Source organism: Nansenia antarctica (genome assembly GCF_963989245.1).
Source record: "Nansenia antarctica genome assembly, chromosome: 4".
Classification (NCBI taxonomy): domain Eukaryota; kingdom Metazoa; phylum Chordata; class Actinopteri; order Argentiniformes; family Microstomatidae; genus Nansenia; species Nansenia antarctica.
Genome location: NC_137689.1, coordinates 59,083,394 through 59,109,095, shown reverse-complemented (window position 1 = coordinate 59,109,095; position 25,702 = coordinate 59,083,394). Strand labels below are relative to the sequence as shown.

General features: G+C 44.1%; 1 protein-coding gene across 1 annotated transcript; it reads right to left on the bottom strand.

Moving 5' to 3' along the window:
* Positions 1-1,543: 1,543 nt before the first annotated feature.
* Positions 1,544-23,155, bottom strand: vldlr (very low density lipoprotein receptor; the record flags this gene model as incomplete). The annotated part of the gene is made up of 20 exons (XM_080528141.1): positions 1,544-1,673; positions 4,836-5,005; positions 6,544-6,624; positions 7,069-7,110; positions 7,508-7,570; positions 8,592-8,741; positions 9,063-9,204; positions 9,347-9,486; positions 9,727-9,845; positions 9,979-10,203; positions 10,970-11,141; positions 11,540-11,665; positions 12,107-12,226; positions 13,626-13,748; positions 13,912-14,034; positions 14,701-15,072; positions 15,237-15,359; positions 17,927-18,049; positions 19,672-19,791; positions 23,089-23,155. The coding sequence occupies 20 exons, from the start codon at positions 23,153-23,155 to the stop codon at positions 1,635-1,637; spliced, it is 2,640 nt and encodes an 879-aa protein (XP_080384267.1). The 3' UTR covers positions 1,544-1,634.
* Positions 23,156-25,702: the final 2,547 nt, after the last annotated feature.

Below are 25,702 nucleotides of genomic sequence, written 5' to 3'. Positions count from 1 at the left end.
TGGAGATATTTTGGCATATCTTTGACCTTTGACCTTTCTCATGTATCAGATTTCTTTTTTTGGGGGGGGGGGATTTTTTTGGGTTGGCCGACCAATGGTATGGAAATTCGGCGTTGAAACCGGACATGACACATTCTCCAGTTGGAGAAAACTGGATGTGACTTAGGCCGTGTTTACCGTCTCGGGAAAAAAAAAAAAGTTCAGCCACATTAACCATCACTTTTGTTTGTTATGGGAAGTGTGGCCAAATCGTAAAACTATTTTCTTGATTCCCTGTATCCTTTTCTAAATGTATTCAAGGAGAAAGCCTGGAGGTTTCTCCCCTCAGACCTTCTCCTCTAGTCCATGTTTAGGAGGATGTGAGTAGAGGACTCAGGGAATCAAAGAGACTTTAGATTGAGATGTGCCACTTTTGTGATCGTCTTGCACTTGTGAAAAACCTAATAAATTACAACATTTCAATAAAAATCTTCTGTGTTGTACATAAGACCATTTGTGTTGCTTTAGTGCATTGGTATGCAATGTATTTTCAGTGCTGCTGTGTATGAAGTCCTGTTTATCAAAGCTTAATCTCTACTGCCACCTGGCTCTGTACTCAGTCCCATTTGAGATATTGTCTATCCTGTGCACAGAACACTCCCCTCCCCCAGAAGATATCCATATGAAATGTTAATAAGTGAACCAAATAGCAGCTTTTGTGTGCACCTATTTTTCCTCTGGTCAATAATGCTGAGGCACCTTTAATCGAGTGAAAAGTAAGGAAGCAGGGTTGAACAACTTGTGGGTCTGGTTTTTATTTGAAGGTGATTGCAAATCAGTTTCTTCACGATACAGAGCATTTAGTCCCCCCCCTGTACAAGGCTATAAAAGTTCACAGCAACGGCACACAAACATACAAAATAGTTTAACAAATTCAGTTTTTAAATACATCTTGCTCTACCCTGGTACTATGCGCAACCATAGCAAAAAATTGATTTCAGTCAAATGTATACAATCTTATTTACAGAGGAACATTTGCTCAAAGTGCTTCAGAGTCCTGATTCTGGATCTTAGGGGGAGGGGGATTATGTACAATGTTTTTACAAATGCTGTACCATCGCATTCATTATAGAGCTTGTTTTCCCACCAGAGAGTTGCACGAGAAAGCTTTATAAGAATGCATTTCTGGAGGTAATGTTCATAAGAAAGAAAAAAGAAACTTACACCTTGAAGACATTACTGCCTAAAATATGAATTTCATAAATATTCACACAGATAAGTGTCCACTAGGAACTAGAAGTGTTCAAGAGCAGGCTTCCTGCATGGCCTGGGAACAAGGACCACCCGTGCCCTCGATGCAAGGTCAGACAAGAAGCAGACGTTTTGTCAAGGGGCTGTGGAAAAAGGGAGGTGGGGATAATGAGGCCACACCCCCATAAATCCCTTGACACTTTGGACACACTCAGTGTGAGTAGGACACAATTCATGATCATATTCACACTAAAGACAAACACGCCCCCCAGAGAGAAATAAACAACAAAACAACTAATGCACTTTAGAAGGCATGTGGTTGTAGTTAGCGCTGCTCAGGAAGCAGTCGTTGGCAAGGTTACCGAAGGGTACAGTAAACCGCTGGGGTGTGTTCAAGAGGCTGGTTATGACAGGTCATCATCGTCTGTATTCACCACTGATATCTGGAGGGAGAAAAACAAATGGAAGATCTCTCATTGATGGACCACTTTAACACAGTATGTTAAACGTGATCTAAGGCCTGGGCTACACGGCGCCGCATTTGTCTGAAACGGTGAAGATTTGATATCGTTTGCACCTCACGGCTACACAACTCCGCCGAATTCGTGAGCTGAGACGGTGATGAGACGATAACGCTGGGAGGGTGTTTCCGTATCGTTTTCGGAGTCGTGTGGTTGGCAATTGGGTGTGTTTTTCAATAAGGATGACGCGGACACCCACACATGTATTGTGGTTTACTTATGGCGCTTTTCCACTACCGGGCTGACGCGGGCCGCATTTGTATCCGAGCCGTGCCGAGCCGTACTTTCAGAAACGCTTCTCCATTATACGGAGAGACCCGGGACTGTAGGAGGAGTTACGTGTCATAAGAGCGCTTCACTGTAATAAGTGCCGCTATACAGCTCAACGGGGGGAAATGCGATAAGAATTATGTCAAAATGCAGCATTATCATGCACAGATCAGCCTTAAAACATGTAACGTTAAGTGCCTGTTACTTGCCGCTTTCAGTTAGTCACATCAACGGGGAAATGCGAGATGAACTCTATGCGAGTTCTATAAATTCCTCCGTTGAACGGAAAGTCCTAAAGTGTAGCCTTCCCCCTTTCCACTGGTAATAAGGAATTGGCAAGAATAGATCGATATAAATAGATCAACATTTAAAAACAGATGAAGAGAATGATTACAATATAGAGATAAAAGTGTTATTACTGGAACTGTATTCTATTAGCGGGATAAAGCACTCTCTATTTCGGGCTAAACTGTGCAGTGTAGCCGGCGTCCTGGTTCCTCCAGCAACCGGACACTTCCATAAATAACAACAAATATGTAATATGTAAATATGTATAATACCACGTTCATTGATAAAATGACGCCAGGGATGGAAAGGGGTGATGGCAGTTTTAGAAGGGGGATGATGAAGCTCTGGACTAATGGAACGGCACAGCACAGCACAACGGGGGGAAATGCGATAAGAATTATGTCAAAATGCAGCACCATCATGCACAGATCAGCCTTAAAACATGTAACGTTAGATATATAACGTTATACAGGGAGCGATGTATTTCTACGGAAAGGCTGTGCTTCTCTCATTGTGTGTTGTGTGTGCTTCTCTCATTGGAATGACGCGGGGCTCATACAATCGCCGCGTTTGTTATAGATACGAGTGCAGCGCTGTCTTGCTGGTAGTCAAATATATTTATTTATACAGCATATGGATGTTACGTGCCTGTTAGCCTACTTGCCGCTTTCAGTTCTAGTAGATTTGTAGTTTAGATCTCGCAACCAGGGATTGGGAAGCAATGTATTTCTACGAAAAGGCTGACTGACGCGGGGCTCATACAATCTCCGCATTTGTTATAGAGTGCTCCGGTATCTTGCTGGTAGTCATATTTATTTATATATACAGCATATGGATGTTACGTGCCTGTTACCTGCCGCTTTCAGTTCTAGTAGTTTAGATCTCGCAACCAGGGAAACGCCAACATGTGTTAAAGGGAGCAAGACGCGAATCTACCGGCATTTGACTCATGGGTGAACGGCGAAAATGTCTGGACGGCACAGCTTGGGATTCCATTGAAGTTAGAGGGAACTATGTGTGAAAGAGGCTTAAATGTTGAAATAACAGTAATACAATGTTCATTGATAAAATGACATAAGGGATGGAAAGGGGAGATGGCAGTTTTAGAAGGGGGATGATGAAGCGCTGGACTGAGGAACAGCATAGGCACAGCACATCGCCATAATAGCGATTTTTTTGTTATGCTTGTTGTAAATAAAAGTTCTATGATGCATTGAAATGACATTAAACTAAGATAATACGATGGTTATCATATTTTTTCAAATCTTTATTAATACGTTATTACAGAAACAGTAAGTGACATTTTCCTAGAGCGAAATCTGTTGTGGTATTTAAAAATGGCGTTTAGTGATGAAATCTATGAACATGGGATGACGATTTCCATTGACCACGGTGTGCAGCGTCACACGTCACACGCAGCCTGGCAAAAAGGTACCCTTCGGCCCTATGGTTCCTGCTCGCGAAGGGTAGCTAAAGAACCGAGCCGAACCGAGCCGAGCCGGGCCGGGCCGACAAATGGAAAAGCGCCAAAGAAGCAGGCCAGCCTGGGTCGACCCGGGCTGGCCCTGTAGTGGAAAAGCACCATTACTGTTCAGCACTTGGTTACATTCAATGCATGACTTGTGCTATATAGGCTAAATAAAATTATGAAAGCGGAAAAACAAGTATGCGCATCAAAGGTCTAGGCATTAGGCACGTAACATCCATATGCTGTATAAATAAAGTGATTGATTGATGTATGTGCGCATTGCGTGTGACCAAACCATTCAGCGCAAGTCTTGTGCTATAAATACATAAATATAAATCGTCGCTTTGTCGTGGTGTAGCCTAGGCCTAAAGCAGAAACACTGGTGAAGTGGATTGCCAGTGCTTAGGATAAACGTTTTAGTGGGGATGAGTAGGTGAAAGTAAGGACAGGGGTCACAAAGCAATTCAGGACAATTGACCCACAGGTTAAGCACTCTAAAAAACTAAAATGTATCTTTGGTAGAGAGCCTCAACTGAAAATATGATTTAATTCAGGACTTAAAGGCGGTTTTAAACCTTTAAATATATAATAATAATTCACATTTTTGTCCTGAAGTTCAGAGAAACAATTCCATTAGTTAGTAACTTATCAATCTAATAGACAGCAGCCTAAATTATTATCATTTGAGAATACAATTCTAAATGCTTAGAAGTCTGTCATGCAGAATTGACCCATAGAAAGAAATAGAGGGCTAGTATCTGGCACTTGAACTGTGAATGTTTCAGCTCATGGAATACACCCCCAGATTGCTTGAACACTGTAGCACTGTGTGCGCTTGAAACGTTCACGCTATATGCAAAAGAAACAATTTGTGCTGCTTGCGCTAAAAGAATGACTTGCTGTAACGCCCGCAAAGCAGACTTGTTGGTGCAAAAAAGACAACAACGGGCTGCAAACAGGACATTACAGTGCTCAGCTTCGCATCCCTCTGGCGCAGGTACGCCCTAGCTCTTTTGGATAATATAGCATGGCTGTACAAGCAGCTTTTGAGTACTTACTGCTGGATACGTGTGGCCTACGTTGGAAGTGTGCCTGCTGATATCAATGTTTAAGTCCTCCTCCGTCGTTTTCAGGTACACTGGATTATCAAAGTTCATGCTCTTCTTATTCTTCAGCTGCCAGTTGCGCCACATCAGGTAGCCTCCTGCAGCAGCCATGGCCAGCATTACTGGGAAGAGAAGGGGGCAGAGGGTCATGAGCAGGATGTTTTCCTAGCATTAGTGTCTTGACCAAACAGCCTCACTAGTGTGACTGCGTGCTTGAGTAGTGACAATGGGGTTGTCGCTGGAAAAATGGCCAGTGTAAGATATCAGATATCCAGCTATGTCAGAGATCACTAGCATCAAATCAAACATTATGAGCACATTTCCAGAGGACTGTGCTCTTACGCCCGATGGCTGATGTGTCTTTTAAGTGAGTAAACGCCCGCAAAACAGTTGGGTCGGATACCCGATCGCATCCTCAGAGCATGCACAAACCAGTATTCACAGATACATTCAACCTTTTCCTCTTCCAGTCTGTGACCTCCACCATCGACCACCATTGTTCCTGTACCCAAGAAATCAAAGGTAACCTGCCTAAATGACTATCACCCTGTAGCACTCACATTCATCATGAAGGGCTGGTCAAACCATCAACTCCATCGTACCAGACGACACCCATTACAGTTTGCATACCGGAACGATATATTTACGGATGACACAATGGCCATTGCACACCACGCTATCCCATCTGGAGAAGGAGATCACCTATGTGAGAATGCATACGAGAGCGCCCTCCAGCCCATCTGGAGAAGGATATCACCTATGTGAGAATGCATATGAGAGTGCCCTCCAGGCTTGTGACCAAACTCAGGACCCTGGAGATGAACATCTCCCTCTAATGGGTCACTTATTCTTCCTCAGGTAGGTCATTTGGCATGGCACCTCACCAACTTTAGGTGCAACACAGAGCATTCTATCCGGCTGCATGCCCGCCTTGTATGGCAATTCTACCATATTCGACCGCAAGGCTCCACAGAGTGTTGTAAAAACTGTTCCGATCATTACTGGAGTCAGACATCCACACCAACAGGTCTCTGAGGAACACCAACACAATCATGAAAGACTCCAGCCACCCCAGCCACGGACCGTTCATCCCGTCTGACAGACTGTACCGGAGCGCCCACCCTGGGACCACGGACCGTTCATCCCGTCTGACGGACTATACCGGAGCGCCCACCCTGGGACCAAAAGGTTCTGTGGCAGCTTCTACCCCACAGCCATAAGGCTGTTGAGCCATCCCACTGACTGACACATTTTATTGACATTGCTGCTGCCATCTATTGGATCATTTCTGCGCTACAGATACATACATTTATATATTATTGTCCATCATTTATTTTCCACTGCCCACTACCCTTATATTGCGAATATAATGATTTATTGCAAATATGTTAGATACTGTGTATAGACAGAGAAAATGTTTATTTATATTGTGCAATTCATTTAGGGTGTATTTTAGCATTGTGTGTTTTTATTGTATATTGTAACACTTTGAGTCCCCAGGTGAAGTAAACATGTCATGGCTCTGAGTACGTGACAAAGAACTCTGACTACAAACACAGATGCAATACAATGCACTGCACAAAACAGTGCCATTGAGCATGCGGTTCTTTTATTATTAATCAAAGGTAACTTCAAGGGTCATAGATACAGCGGTACTCACAGACAGGGAGGATGGCCCAGGCGGCTGCAGATCCTCTAGCAGTAGGGTTGACCTCATGTATGGAGGTAGTGACATTGGCTTCTGAAATGCAAAAGGTTAATCAGAATGAAGAATAATTCATTTTGTTCAACTCAACAAGTTTTCCTCTGCATTATTCTCCAAGATCTATCCTGAGCAAAAATGTTATGTTGTGCCTTGTACCAAAAGTTAACAGTACAATATGCTTGATCTGTAGCTGATGGACCAGGAAAATGAGCAATGAATGATGGTTTGAGATGAGTCAGGGTAGTGACATGACTTGCAAAACAGTAGGTGAATGGATCTTTCCTGCCATGTCTGCCAACTGGGGGATGTCTCTCTGGTCCTTGGCAAAGCCCTGCCAGTCAGCTGAGCTCTGACTTAGCCAGGCTGACTAACCAACCAGCCAACATAGTGTTTGGCACGATAACACTGAGCCCTGAATGAAAATAAGTGATGGGTTTCCTCAAAGTCCTGGCTGGAGTGGGGAGTGTAAACCAGGCTTACCAGCAGGAACAGGTTGAGGGGCAACTTTTGGCAAGGTGGACACTTTGAACGAAACAAAAAAACACCAGGATCAGTGCAAATGAGAACGGCATGGCTACAATAATGTCAGTTGCAACCTAAACAAACAAAACAGGCTGCTGTGCAACAAAGTATATGGTGTTGTAAAATAGGCATTCATTATCATGAGCAGAAACTGCCTTCAACTTTCACATCTTGCACCGGCTCTGTCGGCGGCAGGCTGCATGCTAAAGTGCTAACCTTCCTTACGTGCAGGCTCCATGCTAACTGGCTAATCAGTATACAACAATAGCAATGCAGCTGTAGACTTGCATTCTAGTGTGAAATTAAATATTTTGTATCGAAACAACCAACAACTAAGAGCCTGAAAGGGTGAAACTAGATTCTGTCCTGAAGCTTATGGTTATGGCGACATCTTTACCTTGAGGGTGAGTGGGGTGTATTAGCGCTTTCCCATCATCCTTTGAGGGAGCGGAAGTCATCACTAACACAAGAGAGCAAAGCAAAGCTTTGAAAAAGAATTCACATTCTGACAAAACAAACTCTTCCTCTACTTTCATGTGACATATGGAACCATTTCAGGTAACAGATTGCCTCGTCTTTGTCCTGGTGAGAATGTATGGAAAAGTGGAGCAAAAGCAAGCCGCTTATTGAAGACCAAGACATATTATGGGGGGGTGGGGGAATTAATCAATATCCATAACACTGGCCACAACACTGATTATGAATGATATGAAGCAGGAATCATGTGATGAGGGACATGGACATGAAGGAACAGACAGAGTCCATGACAAGATGAAATGATTAAACTAATTAGTGACAAATCACCACAACTAATTCTCATATTGTGCAATCTAAGTCACAAATGTTGGTTTGTGATCATTATCTGGGCCAAAGCACTAACCCTACAAACATCTTTACTCCCCGATGCTCTAAAGTGAAAGAAAAGTTTGTAGATCCATGGTCATGTCAAGCCTGAGTGCAAGAGCTTTGTCCACTACACTGACTATAACCGGATTGGACACAATGGACCTAGTTACCATTCCATCACTTATCATGGAACTTACCATTGATTTATTTAATAAAACAGTGACTAGCTATTGTTGGTTGGTACTAAATGAAATGGGAGTTTTCTGGATCAAATCAAAAGGTGGCATAAGCATTCATCAAGCGACTCCCATCCTGCTTTTGGACACAACCACGCCCCACCCCCTGGGTGGTACCTTCACCCTTCAAGGAGTTTAAATACTTCCCCTCCCAGATCATTCATGTTTGTGAATCTAAAGAAAAGGGGCAGCACATCAGCAAAGCGGCTCAGACTGGTAGTAGAAAGCAGTCAGAGCAGAGAGACTGTCAGCCAAACTACAGCCGTCACCCTTCACAAGCAACACATTTCAATACACACACGCTTGAGTGACTCGGGCACAGAATTGGAATGAAAGCTCTAAAGAGAACTCCTGAAAGTTGCCTGACTGGGAGGGGAGTGGGGGTGGGGGTGTACTTGCCTGGTCGGCAGCTAACTCCATCTGAGGCCAGCTCCTGGTCCTGCGGACACACACATGTGTACTTTGGGGAGTGTTTGTTGATCTGCGGGGCGGGCAGGCACATGTAGGCACAGCCTCCGTTCTCACCCTTCTCGGTGCACCAGTTGGTTCCTGTCGGAAATATTGAGGCGGAGTCAACCGTGGCCCGTTGCCAGGACTATCAAACACCTGAACTAAGAAGCCTGGACAGAGAAACTGAATTCTATGAATCGAAAAAGGACCGTCTCTACAGGAGTCAGACGTAAACAAATGACTTAAACTTTTCTGTCCATAAAGGCCTTGACAATAGATCGTGTCAAGGCCAGCGTGAAACTCATACATATCAGTACCCCCAAATGCTTACAGCACGTCTATTAAGGGTTACTGCCCTCTCCCTTCTTTCGTTCCTTCCCTACCTACCTACCTCCCTCTCAAACCATATGGCAGTCTTACCAGAGAGTTGAATGAGCTCATGGTAAACAATGATGTCCTGGGGTTCGTTCAGATTGCTGGCCAGGGTAATCACGTCGGAGCCTGTGAACTTGTTCGCTCCGTAGATCGCCTCGTTTTCGCCATCGGTCCAGAACACTCGATCCTGACAAGAAATCACAGTTGCTGATAAGTTTGCCATAAATCTGCCAGTCAAACAAGGAGACACACACACACACACACACACACACACACACAACCCCTGACTGGCAAGCCAGGTCTTGATGCCTCATGCTATGTTGCTGTACCTCAAACACAGTGAGAGCAAAGGGATGGGCCAGGTAATCTGCAGACTGCAACACTTTCCGCCGGTTGTCGCCATTCAAGTCCACACTACAGAGCATGTGCAGCTTGGAGTCCACCCAGTACAATCTACTCTTGATCAGATCTGGGGGGGGGGAAATATATACATTCATTTTTATGACACGTTTAACATTTTGTTGCTTCGACACAGTGGAATGGAAGGAGCATAGAATCTGAACAAATACAATACTCCTATTCAAGTTCAAATGTCCAGTGTACCAGCGAAATTGCCCCTGTCTGAGAGGATATACGCGTTGTATGGGTAGAACAATTCAAAGCTAGGGGCTGATAGTTTCTTTTTTAAATGGCATTATGCTATACCCACCCAGGGTGATTCCATTGGGCCACTGAATATCAGTCTCAACCAGGACCTGCCTGTCTACTCCATTCATTCCAGACTTCTCAATCTTTGCTGGCTCGCCCCAGTCTGACCAGTAGAGGAATCTAGAACATGGGCAGAGTGAGTTGATCATAAGAGTAAAAAAAAAATCATTTGTACACATATTAGGCACAGAAGGCGCGTATGAAAGGCACAGTATTCAAGTTGATCACCATCAATGAAATTCAACAGTCTTACCCAGAGAGCGGGTCCACGGCGATGGAGGCAGGCTCTTTTAGCCCTCTGTTGAACAGAACCTTGCGCTTGGTGCCGTTGAAGTTGGCCACTGCGATGGTCTTGGTGCCCAAGTCGGACCAGTAGAAGTTCTTGTAGATCCAGTCCACCGCGATGCCAACTGGCGTCTGGACGTTGTCTATCACCTTAACATGCGTTCCTACCTCACCTCGCTTGTCCAACACCGTGCTGGAGCGACAAGGGGAGGAGGAACATTAAAGTTGGCTACATTGGGTTAGCCAACCCTAACCCAGAAGTTGAATAGCTGGGAAGTACTTCAATGTTTACAAACAGGAAGGTAAACAAACACTGCATAGCTTCAAAATGTGTTTAAAATTCCCATATCACAGACTATCAGTGCATGCATCCAGAATTTGGCTCTTCTGTTCATTTCCAACAATCCTGTCCCTAAGCTTCATGTTGCAGGGCCGATGTGGTGGTGTTTTTTTAAAACGTTCTTCGCATGGCATTAAATCAGAAAAAGAAACAGATGCATATTTTGATGAAGTGTCTCTCCATGTTTAGTTCAGTCATTAGGTTGTAACGAGCACGGAGAGCTGCAGTGTCCAACTGATTTTAGCATAATGATTTAAGTAATTATGATATTCTTGCCTTTTAATCTGTTTTCTACCTAAGAAACAAGACATATGCTTGTCCTTACAGCACCTATCTAAATATGGCCTTCAGTAGTTGTGTGGAGTATTGAGACATTTTGGTTAAGTGAGCAAGAGCTGTATTGTAAAGAGATTAATCTTAGGGGCTTCACACACTACTACAGGTTTGACCAGAACCATGCTGTGCTGGCTGGTCACACTTTTACACTGCCCTTTCCAGCACTGTTTCAGCAACTATGGTGGATGCTTTACCAGGCCAGCCCAGTACAGTACAGTTCAGCTCTGCAGTGGGAATTGGGGTTTTTAAAAATGGGACTTGGCTAAATTTAAATTGATCCAACCTATAAATGGCTCTCTGGCCCAGGTCTGCCCAGAAGATCCTCTGCTGGGTGAAGTCTGCATCCAGAGCCACGGTGTTACGCTGCTGCTCCACGATCTGGGTGTACTCCCTCCGCTCCAGACCCAGCTTCCTGATGTCCCGTCGGTTAGTGAAGATCAAACAGGGCTCCTTGCCTTGGGAGGGAGGGAGGGAGGATTCAGAGAGGGAGGGGGAGCATGGAGAGAGAGAGAGGGGTGGGGGGGGTGGGGGGTGAGAGACACAGAAGACACTCATTCATAATGACCAATACAAAGGAGCCTTTTTAGAGTCATGCCCTGATCACACTGATTACAAGCTAGGGACGGCAGACATCTCCCCCAGCTGCATGTATAACCCACATAGGCCAGGCTGCTTTTGAAAACAATACCACTGCTATTCTAATCCGGCCTCCATTGCTGGACAGGCGTTTCCGTTTGAGGAGGTTTTGAACGTTGACACTTTTAAAAGACTCTTTTGACCCTAGGTCTGGTGAAGACCTATTCCCCCACATCTCCTAATGGTCAGTAGTAGGGGGTTGGGTGAGCCCACTTACCTACAGCCTTGCACACCCCTGTGATGAGGTCCATCTGGTAGCCATTGTGGCATTCACACTTGTAGCCCCCTTTCAGGTTGATACAGGTCTGACTACATATGCCAGGGTTAAGACACTCGTTAATGTCTGCAGAGAAAGAGGGAGAGAGTGCGTGTGTAAAAGTCATCCATACACATCAAATGGTAATTCAGTCATCCAAATCCTTTTTGGAAACAATGAGGGTCTTTGACTTTGGATTCACGTTTTGCATTGAGTGAATTGAAATTCAAATGGACTCTGGTAGGTAGTTTTGAAATAGTGTGTGCCTCAATGCCCCATTTTGAACAGGAAACTAAAATGTTTAGTTTTTCTACGTTTTGTATTGGAGTTGATGTATCTAACCAGTGCTATTCCTTGCAGGAGCTGAGCTGTAAATTGCATTCCTTTTTGTAATTTTCTTGTGTTCTTCTGATGCATGTCATAATTGCATATGGGAAAGGCCACGCTGCATGGCATGATGCAGAAAACAGCTTAATTCATTCTAGAGGTGTATGGGTGAATGTGTCATGTCTGAATTGCAACACGTACCGCCACAGGTCTTGCGGTCTATGAGCTGCAGACCGGGGGTGCAGTCACACTCGTAGCCAATCACCATGTCTCTGCAAATGTGGGAGCATCCACCGTTGTTGAGCAGACACTCGTTCAGGTCTGAAACGGTCAATGGAAGACTGTTTGTTAATGCCTATTCATGTCTGGAACAGGTTGTTAATGCTACCATTTGACTTGTGGTGTGTGTGTGACACTGTACTTGGGGCCTTATTATCAACAGTGCACTTCAACCAGACAAGCAGAAATGGACATACTGTTACATGAACATTGCCATTATGCAGAAGGGTGGGTCAGCCCTTCTCTCTGCAGCCTGTGCTCCATGATTTGTGTTCATGAGTGGACGAGCACTCGTGTCATGACTGCCAAAATGGAGAGAATCCACCTGTGCATGGGGCATCATGGCTGGTACCAACATACAGCTACACACCCGCACTTTTGATATGTATATTGTGTTTATTTCCTTTTAACATCTACGTATTAATCACACAATTTAGAGGTCAAATAAAAATAAATAAATGATGTTCAAGTTATGAATGAGATCTGGAACAGTCAATAGTAGTAGTAATCAACCAGACTTGAGTCAAATACACCATGTCGGAAATCAGTACTTCGGTCTATCCAATCTGTGCTTCATTACGAAATCCATTCCACTTGCTTATTGAGAGAATGCCCAAAAATTGCATAATTCCATACCACGTTTTCACTGCTGCCTTGCACCCAGGCAGATTCTCACATAGCACGTATGTGCGCACACACACACACACACACACACACACACACACACACACACACACACACACACACACACCACTAATGTTAGCTAGTCATTGATGCCTGGCAGCAAGTTATGGTGGGTCACACTGTCACCACAAAATGTTCAGAAAATTGTTAACTTACTCTCAGTTAGGAGTAGCAACTCACACTGCTAGGAGCTCCCTTTATGTTACCATTGTTACTTTGATTTATACAGTGCCCATAGTTTATTTGCAAACCATGTTTCCAAGCATATTTCCCCATGTTTACCATCTACTCTCTGGTGGTGCTTCATAGCCAAGATGAGTGAAAACTTTACACATGTACTAGCTGTGTCTCTCCTTGTCATTTACCCAACAAACCAATGAAACCGATAGTGATGCATGTACCCAAATTTCGTTGTTTGGTACCTGTACTATAGCAATGACAATAAAGACCATTCATTCATCATCAAACAATATATTGAAATAATCTCAACACATACTTCAACCATTGAGTGAAAACTACAAGCTAGCCCACTTACTGAATTCTGATGCACTGCACTTCCACCTGGTGAATAAAATATCACAGGACTCTTATGCCAGACATTCTGCTAAAGCATTCAAGTCCCCCTCCTGGAATTGAAGCCAGCGGCTAGGTGCAAGCATAGGCTAAATGGAGTTTCAACCATAAGCCCAATACCAGTACATTCCTAGATCTATGAGGGCAGAGCGAACGACTGCACACTTTGGATCCCTCCACTTACTGCACTCTTTGATGGGCTCGTCACTCCAGTCGGGACAGTCCCGGGCCTTGTTGCACACCTTGCTCATCTCGATACACTCTCCGCTCCGGCACTTGAACTTGTCAGGGCCATTACACTGGGTCACTGGGTGGAGGAAAAAGAGAGCAACAGTAGCATCACAAACTGGTGATGGTGAAAGGTTAAGCAAAAGTATTGAGAGTGGTGGGGAGGGGGGGGGGGCTGCTCTGTTTTTCCAAGTAGATTAAATTGGAATAAAAATTACTTCTGGCTGAATAGAGACACTCACAGTTTTTACAGTTGACTTCATCTGAGCCGTCTGCACAATCACGCAGTCCGTTGCACTGTCTGCTGCCGTGGATACAGTTGCCATCCTCACACTTGAACTGGTCGGGCCTGCAGCTACGAACAGCTGGGGAAGAAAGATGATACAGACCTGTTAATCTTTTAACCAGTTAACCCTAATCTTTTGGCAAGGGAGACTACTCTTCAAATCCGTCAAGTCTTACTTAACCCATTCAATGGTTAGTTAAACCCTGCGTCGGCTTATTAGCCAACCCTTTAACTGTTAACTGTTTGCACTTAAATCCAAAATCTAATTTCTGTGATTTACCTTCACTCAATACAGCAAGATGCTTCTTACTTCCATATCCTGTTAATCATTTTCCAATGTAATGGAAGCAGATGGGATCCAACTTAAGGCCACATAAAATTGGATCCCATAAGTCCTTTCCACCACTGAGGCCTCTTTCACACCGGCAGTTCCGAACGCCGGTTCGCGTTCGCGTGCCGAAACCTCCGAACGTTGGCGCTGTCTGGCGAACGAGCCCGCGTTCATACCAGTGTATCATCCGCCAGACAGCGCCAACGTTCGGAGGTTTCGGCACGCGAACGCGAACCGGCGTTCGGAACTGCCGGTGTGTAAGCCCTATGATAGGTGAGAGCGTTGGTAGGTATCTATTACATCTGGCACATCCTGCCAGATCAGTTATTATTGAGGAAACAACATAAGGAAAGCACGCAAACTCAAACTACTGAGACGCAGCAGCCTCACACACACACACACACACACACTCACGGCAGTTGGCTTCATCGCTGCCATCCTTGCAGTCGGGGTCTCCGTCACAGCGCCACTTGCGGTGGATGCACTCGCCCGAACCGCACTGGGTCTCGCTGGACGAGCACTTGGCCGGTGGCGTGGGATGGCGGCCGCAGCGAGTGGGCGACTCGTCCGATTGGTCCTGGCAGTCCACGTCGTCGTCGCAGACCCAGTTGGCAGGGATGCAGGTGGCATTGCCACACTGGAACTCGCTGGGGCCACAGGAGGATGGGGCGCAGTCCTGCTCATCGCTGCCATCACCGCAATCATCCTCACCATTGCACACAAAGTTGCGGGAGATGCAGCGGCCACTGGCGCAGGTGAACTCCAGTGGGGCGCAGGTGATGTTGCCTGTGGGAAGGAATGGAAGAATACTGTGATGCCAATGGGAGAAGAGGTCCGTTACAAATAAATATTCATTTCCCCAAAAATACACAGTATATTCTAAAAACCCATCATAGAAATGTCCCACACTTGAGACACGTCTCTGTCGGCTGAAGCACAGATCCACTCACCACAAGCAATTTCATCCTCTCCGTTATCACAGTCCTTCTCTCCATCACACTTCCAGAAGACAGGGATGCATTGGGTCGAGCCCGCCCCGCAGCTGAACTCATTCACACGGCAGGTTCTGGTGTCTGTACGGGGCACAGGGACGGGAGGGGAGCCGCTTACAGTTCTGCAGAAATAAAGCCTAGGCTGGCTAATGAAGCAGCACGTGTGTTGTGTCAGGGGGGAGGGGCGAAAAATTACCATATTCCGACGATTGATTAGACTGCTTGGCTAACAAAACATCGATGGTTTATCGTTTGACCACAGATATTCTGTAGAGCTGCCTGCAGAGGTATACTGTAGGTTTGAATGGGCTAGGCTACACTGTTCTCCAGAAGTTGGCTAGGGCAACTAATGGAGAACTCAGTATACTGTATGACGCTGATGACTAAGTCGGCATCATGCGGCAGGGTCACCTTCCTGACCTGAAGACGTGTTGCCCTCGCCTAATCAGTGGCATGGTTCGGTAGAGTAATGGTTAGTACACTAGCTTCTACAGTATGTTGGATGACATGGTACCGAATCCAGCTTCTGGCAGAGGATCAAGCAGGTTTAATAAAAAGTATGCATGGGCTTATGTAGCACTGCAGGTAGTTACCGCAGGTCTGAAAAATCAATGCACTGGGTACCCAGGTCCATTGATCTTGATGTGTTCAACAAGATTGTGTTTGATTGAGATTAGTGTGTGGACTCTTTAGAGATCATATTCTATGGATTTGAACTTGGGACTTATGCTTCCACAACAAACACACTGTTAGGATAGCTTGGAGGCCACTAACAACTATTACAAGGCTCTATCTAGAGGTGGCTATTGATCCATAATAGTAAAAAAAAAAAAAATGGAATCTGATGGAATGCGATAGGAATGCCAGTCAGTCCTTCAGCAAGAACCCGACAAACAGCACTACAGTCTCACAACGTTAGTAAGGCATATGAAGGAACTGATCCATGTGTCAAGATTATTGACATGGCGCAGAAATGTAACAGAGGTTTACAATGTGTAGTCAGGGAGGAGTGTTATCTAAGTACGGTAGGTAGCAAATCAATACAACTGCATTTGTGAGCAGTGCACATGAAATAACATGCCGGGTTGAGGAAGTCAGGAAAAGGTAAACTTTTCAAGTATCAGATCCCCATCAGACATGACTAGTTCATACACAGGAGAATAATTATAGTACCATTATCTACACTTTGTGAAGCTAAATAGAGCAGAACACCATTATATCTACAGATATATCTTATAGACATGGCCTACCTGTAGCTCGTACAAAACAGACTAGTGTTATATCCCCACCATAGATATGAGGCTAACTAGGGCAGAGCACATTACAGCCAGGTACAAAACACATTGGCCATATCATCATATCTCCATCTTTTGAGGTTGGAGCAGAACACTATCATATATACAGGTACATCATAGACATGGGCTAGCTCATACAGAGCAGACTATACTTATCTGCATCATACACAGCTGGAGCAGAAGTACCTGAAGATATACTATTACCTTATATCCACAGGTACATCAGACATGGGCTAACTCATACAGAGCAGACTATACAATGTATATCTACATTGCAGGACACACACACAACTTGAGAGAGGACACCATCTACACCACAGAACTAGCCTGGAAAAAGCTGGAATATAGCACTATTTACATCATTGCATACAGAGTGTATTGAGAGTCGTATACAAGGTCTTCTATGACTCAGACACTCATTATTCCTGAAAGTTAAAGGCAGAAACAAGAGACCTAGTTCCTAAGTCACACGACCACAAAGACACTGCTCAGTGCTCACTGAACATTTCCAACAGCTGGTCAAATAAAACCAGTGATATCAACTCTGCACGTACACCATCGGAAACATGACAGGCAGTCTTGCATGGCTGAGTAGAATTCATGGCTACTGTCCCACCAATAGGGAAGGATCATCTTACTGTATTTGGAACATTAAATGAATGCCCCTGTTTGATGTGGCCAGCTGGTGACTCAATGGAAGTTAAACCATGTGAGAGGCATGTGTGTGCATGTGTGTGTGTGTGTGTGTGTGTGTGTGTGTGTGTGTGTGGGGGGGGGGGGTTTAAGTAACCCAATCCTATGGCATGAATCCAAAGCCATGTACAAAAACTTGCACAGCTGTTGCATTGGCTGATACAAGACAGTATGAACCACATGGGGTGTCTACATGCTTCAATGTGGGATTGAATAGCCAATCTATGGCCCCTGTTTGCATGCTCCAAATGGAATGAATCCTTGATTCCTTTCTCCCCTCCTTTGAAATAACTGATCCAATCACTGACCTAATACAACTGGCATTGTCCAAGTGAGCTTTGCATTGGATTGCCTTCACCAATCAAAGCATGTCAGATTAGTGATTTCTTCTATGAAGGAAGGAAGGATTCATTCCATTCAGAGTGCATTTTTTTCAAACCATTCGAAAAAGGGGCAATGTCTTTAACTATCCAAAGACTAGACCAGTGGTTCTCAAACCTCTCCTCGTTCCCCCAAATGGCTCCACATATTTGATCTGTTCCACCATCAGCACACCTGATTCAACTAATCAAGTAAAAATCATAATTGCTTTGTACTTGATTAGTTGAATCAGGTGTACTGGTGGTGGAACAGATCAAATCTTCGACACAGACGACTTACGGCACACTTCCACACTCTCGTCAGATCCATCCTCGCAGTCTGGCTCCCCATCGCAGTGCCACCTCTTGGGGACGCATTGGCCATTTTGACAGACAAAATCCACTTCTGCACAGGTCTTCCTGACTGTAGAGGAAGACGAGAGGAATGGAGTAGGTTAGACGGGTAAGGTGCACAGGGTTCGGAATCAGAATAAGAGAAAGACTTGCACTCTTTTCCCACTATTGAGACAAGCCGAGCTATACTGTGCTGACCTGGTTCTGCGGCCAGTACAGTCGTTGTAACAGAGACAATGGGACATGTCCGAGCTATCACAGTGCAGTTTGGGTCGGCGTGAAAAAGGCTCCAGCATGGCTGGTCGTTTGTCAACCAGTAGCCCCTACCCCTTGACATTTGTGCAGCTCTAAAATGATTGGATAGGCGATAGCTCCATCTTGCCATCTGATGGCTGATAAGTGCATTTTCCAGAATCTATCAATCCAATCACTTCATACTCCTTATATTTCGTATGTAAACAAGTCTAGTCTAGGGGGTAGAGGCTAGCCGTCATTTCAGGACTGAGGGGCTTTACACACTACAGGGCTGAGCAAAACCCTACTGTACCGGCTCGGATATTTGCTTCTCATACTGTTCAGTCTAGTACTGTTACAGCAACAATAGCGGATGGGTAACGGCCTTCTCCAGCTCAGCTCAGTTCGGCTCTGGAATGTGAATTAGGGTTAAGTGACAAATCTTTGTTCTGAAGTGCAGAGTTAGGTAAATATCAGTTCCCAGGTGGCTGCTTGCCAACCAAGGTACCCCAAAGCCAAACATATTCAAGTCTATATTAGTACAAGACTCCACCCACCACCCAAACTCCCCCCCCCCGCCCCCCCCCACAAGCCATTCTCAGTCCCTCCATGTCCACTGTGTGTTCAAGTACCTCCTCTAGGGCACTCCTCAATGTGGCTAGAATGGCAATAAGTGGCAGGGGCACATAACTACTCTAAAAGTCTGTTTGTATCACCAGGACAAGGGGTTTAGCTGACTGGACTTGGGTGGACTGAACAGTCAGTGGGGATTTGATTTGATTTCTTTGACCATTTCTTATGAGAATAAATAAAACTGAGGATGACAGTCACTTATTTCCATTGTGGCTCCCTTGAGGGCAAGTAGTGGGAGTTGCAGGCAGAGAGGTAGATTACGGTACATGGACAGGTAATCCATTTGGGACAAAAACAATGTGGTTATTACATTAGCACAGATTTAACTGAGTGGAGATGCTTCCTTTCTATGCCAACTACTCCCATCTCCCTCCCTCCCCCTCCCTTTTCCCAGCCCCATCCATGACCCAGATATCGCACAGAATCAAGGAGAAAAGCATCCATTTGCCCAGATGGGGCTTGGAGACACATCGCTGTCACTTGCCATTTTTAGCTCTCCAAAACCTCTGCCGCACCAGGTCACCAAGGCCCTGGTGTATTCTAGTGTGGCACCGATTGGCCAAGCTAACAAGGGTAGTTCTCCAACACAGTAGTATGCTGGTGATTTTGGCACCAACTTGTGACATTGAGTGTGCGTGTGTAGTGCGTGAGTGATTTCTCATCAATTAAACTGAAATTAAATACAATTGTGATAATGTATGACATGTTGGGTTGGGAATGGGGTAGTGTGAGTGTACAGTGTGTGTGTGTGTGTGTGTGTGTGTGTGTGTGTGTGTGTGTGTGTGTGTGTGTGTGTTCGCCCGTGCACTTCCTGGTCATTCTCACCGCAGGTGTTCTCGTCGCTTCCGTCAGAGCAGTCCTCGTCCCCGTCACATTGCCAAACAGACGGGATGCAGCGGCCATTGCCACACTGAAACTGGGAGGGCTCACATTCTGTCTTTGATCCTGGAGAGGGCAAGGAAACACAACATTACTGAATCTCACCGGGGTTTAGCACCAAGGGTACAGGCTACACAAGGTTAGTCCTATAAGACTACATATCCCAGCATGCATTGTGGTATGTGTGGGTTTAGCACCAAGGGTACAGGCTACACAAGGTTAGTCCCATCCGTTCCCAACTCAATGCTCACTGTAAAGTTCCCATTGTATTCTTTTGTACACTATATTACATGGGAACTGATGTGGCAATGCAAGGTGTGCTAGCTTTGGATTGTCAGGTTTCCTATAAATCATCTAGGGAATGTGTTCAGGATGAAGGAAATGTAAGAAACAGACATTTAAAGAAACAGTACAGCTTTGAGCACTGCATTGTAGATGCATCTGCCTTTGGGTAGCATCAACCAGAGTGAAACATGCCATATGCCTCCAAATGATGACAGGATGTAGCCAGTTTCTGCAGGGGAAAGTTCTCACCATGTCTAGACCAATACTACCATAACAATCCTCTACCTGGGAATGGTAGGTCTACTAGAGACCTGTGAAAACGCATCATCTCACTTTTTCAGGAAGTAAATATAAGCTTGTTTTTAGGAGGCTTGTATGCACAAAATAATATAACCAAAGTTATAGTGGACTGATGTGAAATATACTTCATAGTATGAGTAGTCATGTACTCCTTAATAACAACAGTTTGGCTCAATCAGCATTGTGGTCCTGAATAATGGCCATGGACTCTGCGTTGGCCCCTGGTCTTGGGTGTCAGTCCAGCATTGTGTTTGACCGACTGGGCTCAAACCCAGGTCTCCAGTGCACCACAAGACTGTGTTAGCCTGCTGAAATAAATCTTAGGCATTTGCTTGGGGAGCTAACACCATCTGGTAACAATGGCAAAGTTCTTTTTGGATCAAAATGTTGTGCAAGCTAATAAAAGGTAGACTGTGTTCAAGCATACAGTATGTGCCCTAGCACTTGACTTTAGTGTGTTCAAGTGGCAAACCAGAGGTCAATAGGATTACATACGACAGAGTGTTAAACAATGGGGGGCTCCGTACAAAATAAGATGCTGATATTTGCCTACATACAGAATATATGGCTTGGAGTAATCATGGATTTAGGATCAAACAGGATTTATTTTGGGGTCAAATTAAAATGTTTAAACAATTTTAAAAGGTGCAAAAAGGATAAACAATTTTACAATCCTTATCATACAAGCTACTCAAAGTTTCAGGTCAGTTCTTAACAGACTATACAACCTACAAGTACTGAAGAATTTGAACAATATTTTATACCCACTATGTGAAGATTAGATCAGAGGTGAAAATGCAGGGTCTCACACCGATTGTTACCAGACTGCTCGGGAGACAGTTTATCAATGTTTTGAGACACCATCTCAGGGTAGCCTGATGGGGAATGTCAACAACTGTGGTATGTGTGGGTCTTGTTCCTGTTAGGGATGCATCAAAAGTTCGGCCACTGAAATTATTCGTCCGAAAATAGCAAAACAAGTGAGTGCTAAAAAGTTAAAATGTGAATGCTGATTGTGCTTAATGTGAGGTTGCTAGTGATATTTGATATTGAAAACTGTTGGAAACATACACAATGCAGAATCAGGAGACATTTGTCATCAGATTTTTTAGACATCAAAGAGCCAACAGTACCTCAATGATGATGCTAATAAGTCAATAATAGTTTGTTGCATTCCCAGGCCAAATGGATTAAGCCGTTCACTTCAAACTCACAGTAAACCTGCAACTCATCAGATGTACCACATTTAATGCTGAGGTTGCTTCACTAAAAAGTGAACATGTTAGCTAGCCCAAGGCGTCTGGTTGTGCTTACCTCAGTGTTGATCAAAAACAACCATCAGGTCTAAGTCTTAATTGGATTATAGGAAGGAAAGATCCTCAAAGCCTATATTTTTCTCCAGTCTCATCCAACATGATGCAATATCAATTGTAGTTGACTCATCAGGATATTACCATTTTGTAATCATAACAGGCTTGAGAAATAAGATGCATTACAAACAGGAGGCAGTTATGCTATGGGCCAAATATGAATTCTTAGCAAACAATTAAAACTAGGCCAGTCTACAGTCCTAATTAATCTACAAATACACATTCTATATGTAGCGCATATGCCCTTGTTGCATCATGTTTAATTTATATTGTAGGGTTTATGCTGAATTGATTGCATAGATTTCATGGTGGCAACAACATTTCCCCCGGTAATTGAGTTGCAGCATGCTTACTTGCCACTTGCAACCCTGGGGTAGACTACTGTCTGAAGACAACGAGCCACTGAGCGCGGTGGTTCGGATGGACAACACAAACGTGGATAGTATGCCTACATCTCCATTTTAATTAGGTCAGCAAACCAATCCCTAATTTGCGTATACCGTCCCTTTTATTTCACACCAAGAATAAACAATATGCTCAGAACAAAAGCGCGTCTCCATGTCGCTGTAACTAAATGTCATTTTCACGGTTGGGCACTAATCTTCTTAATGCTCAATGGAAACCTAAAGATTGCATCTTCAAATAGGCCTTTTCAATTGGGCTAACCCAACCAATCAGATCAATTGCCGCAATCTAATAGTATAGTCTACAAGCCGCAAATAATAACGGTCACCTGGTCTTGGTAAATTGCAGCCCCCCCCCCCCCAACAGACAGTTTCCAGGAGAATGCGGTGTTGCTACGCGGACCGACAGCCGGCTGTTACACCACCATATCAACCCACTGAAGGCTCGGCCCATCTTCAGGAATAAATAAATAAATTAATTAATTAAATTTAGGGAGAAAATGCTAACAGAGGACTCCGAAGTAGTATAACAGATTATTTGCCCGACACACAGGCATTGGTTGAATTTGGGTATCTTGTAGCCTAACCAGTATTATAATGTTCAATAACATGCGTTCATTTCCCTGTGTATCAAAGGAATACATATGGGGCCTTATAGCTTGAACGCAATTGAAAGAATTATTAGGATAGGCCTTTAATATTCCCATGGATACGCAAATATAAAGTGGCCAATTCACGCAACAATATAGTCTACCACTGATTATTATGAGCCAATTATATAATCAATCATGACAGCGCACGGTACACATATGTTGCCAGTAAATGTTTGGCCGTAAACATAGAACGAGCAAGGTTGAACATAAGAAATAACGCTGTCATTCCTGCGTAAGACACAGACAGGTGTAATGGTCTTAACCAAAAACGCAAACAGTCGCGCCGAAACGAAGCGGTCACAACAAAATAACCGGAACGAATCGTTTTCTGCTTTAAACTCGACAACTTACCCTGTACATAACCGCACTGCTGAAGACATATTGGTAGGATAAGGAGCCCCAGAATAGACGTGACCATTTCGCGGTGGAGCTGAGCACTGAAAGCTGGCCTCGTCGTTCTGCGCGGATATTCACACACTACCGATACGCCTCCCAGGAGCAAACAGAAAGCAACGCAAACCACGCGCTTTATCTCATTTAGGTGACCGCTCAGGCTCTCAGACCTCCTCTCAAGCTGGTCATCGACTTGCAATCCATGTCCTAATTTACTGATCGCGTGAACCTGCAGCGTATAACCGCGCCAGCAGAGCCCTGTGCTTTCACCCTCCAACATGTCATTTACACATACTGTAAATTAACCCTTTCCCTGCCCACCCCTGAATGCAATGGTAGGCTATTCTTTATGGACAATATTCCGTTTCATCACCAACGTTCCTCGGTGATATAAAGCTTCATCCATTTGGGGATATGGAAATAAAATAATTAAAAAATACAGACCCATTATGCAGCATTAATCGGACGTTGCAATCAGTAATGCGTTTGTCAGAGTTGTGTCACACGTGTCTTATCACTTGAAAGATGTGGTGGAAAGAAGATTGATAAAAACATTTTAAAAATGTAAAAATAATAATAATTTTTAAAAAAAACACAGCCCACGAATAGCCTACTGAGCAGTATTTATAGATAGATAATCTCCACACTTAAAACATAGTTCTCTATCAATCCACTGACAGGAGATTAATGATCTCAAAGTATCCAAATAGTTTCCAGTGGCAATAGTGACATACATACTGCATTTATGATTAGGTAATTCACAAATCAATTGAACATGCCTTTAAGAGCCTCTATTCTTGTTGTTTACAAACAACAGTTGCACAGATATCTCAGCCTTGTTATCATTTTATCATGATCCACTTGAGGTTGATGGGGGGAGGACTTTCCTTGCACCTTCTCTGCATTAAAGGCTGTAGGCCTACAAGCATCGGTAATACTCCTAGAGGCACTTTCTGTCCTACATTTTGTCATCCCAAAACAAAACAGTCCATTTTGCTCTTCCTCTCTCTCTCTCTCTCTCTCTCTCTCTCTCTCTCTCTCTCTCTCTCTCTCTCTCTCTCTCTCTCTCTCTCTCTCTCTCTCTCTCTTACACACACACACACACACACACACACACACACACACACACACACACACACACACACACACACACACACACACACACACACAAATCATCTCTTTCTGTCACTCTCTCTCTCTCTCTCTTTCTCAAAACAAATCCATTATTCAGTGTTTTTTTTCACATATAAATCCATAATTCAATGTCGCTTCTTCGCAGACTATGACATTCACGTATCAACACACATACAACACACACAGACACACAGACACAGACACAGACACACACGGACACACATACACACACACACACACACACACACACACACACACACACACACACACACATTTATTCAGGTGAGAATAACCCATTAATTTATTTAGGTTAGTCAAGATGAGCACTGCCACTTGAATACTGTGCCTAAATTGGCTTACATTGAGGGTAAAAACGGTGACTGCTGTATATATATATATATATATATATATATATATATATATATATATATTGATATCCAATCATCTTTCAAATGACATTGATTGATTTCACAATGTTTTCACTATGTTTGACCAAGGACCTAGGTTCCAAATTACAGTGTGTGAGCAGTATGTATGTTTTACAATCTAGGAATGTGTATTGTGGGCAGACTTGCTGGCTTCAGCAAGTGATTTTCTCGCCTTATCTAGCAACTCCTCGCTCAAGGCCACTCATGCAGAGGAGATAGTAGGTTGCATCTTATTTTAAGTAAGGAGGGGTGAAGGGGTCAGGCTGACCGATAATGTATGACATGAGGAAACTCTACATAAACCAGTGTCAGAATGCTGAATTGTTTATGTATGTGTGCGGCCCACCAGGAGCTGAGTGTATCTCTCCTCTAACAACTGTACCGATCTGGACTTGTTGAAATAAACAACGTTTTCTGCGAAGGCCACGCATAGCCATGTTGGGAGTCTGATTGAGGATTCACCTGTATTGTCTTTTCACGGTTGAGACAATTTCCTTTTATTTGTTGGTACTTTTTTTTTTTACAAACACCTTAAATCCAACACAATTCATTATCTAACAGAATTATTAGGCAAACCATTATTAGATGAAACTATAATTTCATCATTAACATCAATTATCTGGACTATTATGCAATGTCTGCATGCTAAGTTTTGAAATGTTCAATTCTAATGGAATTTGACATATTGGATGCCATCGCTTTGGCAGTGCTGTCTGTCGCCACCCAATATGCTGTGTTAATTAATTCACATACACAGATTCTCGTAATCCTGTCCTGATAAATTATAATTTGCATTGCTGTTCACTCTCGCCGTTTTAGATTTAATTAACCAGTTGAGGAACACAGTAGTAATTTCCTGTGCTGCTAACGTAATGATGTTGGGGCGATAGAGAACAGGGGAGAGGAAGAGGGGATGGGTGAGAGAGAGGGGAGGGGGGTAGAGATAAGAAATGATTTAGAGTTTCCTTTGGGTGTCTTGTCAAAGTTTGAGAGAGAGAGAGAGAGATAGA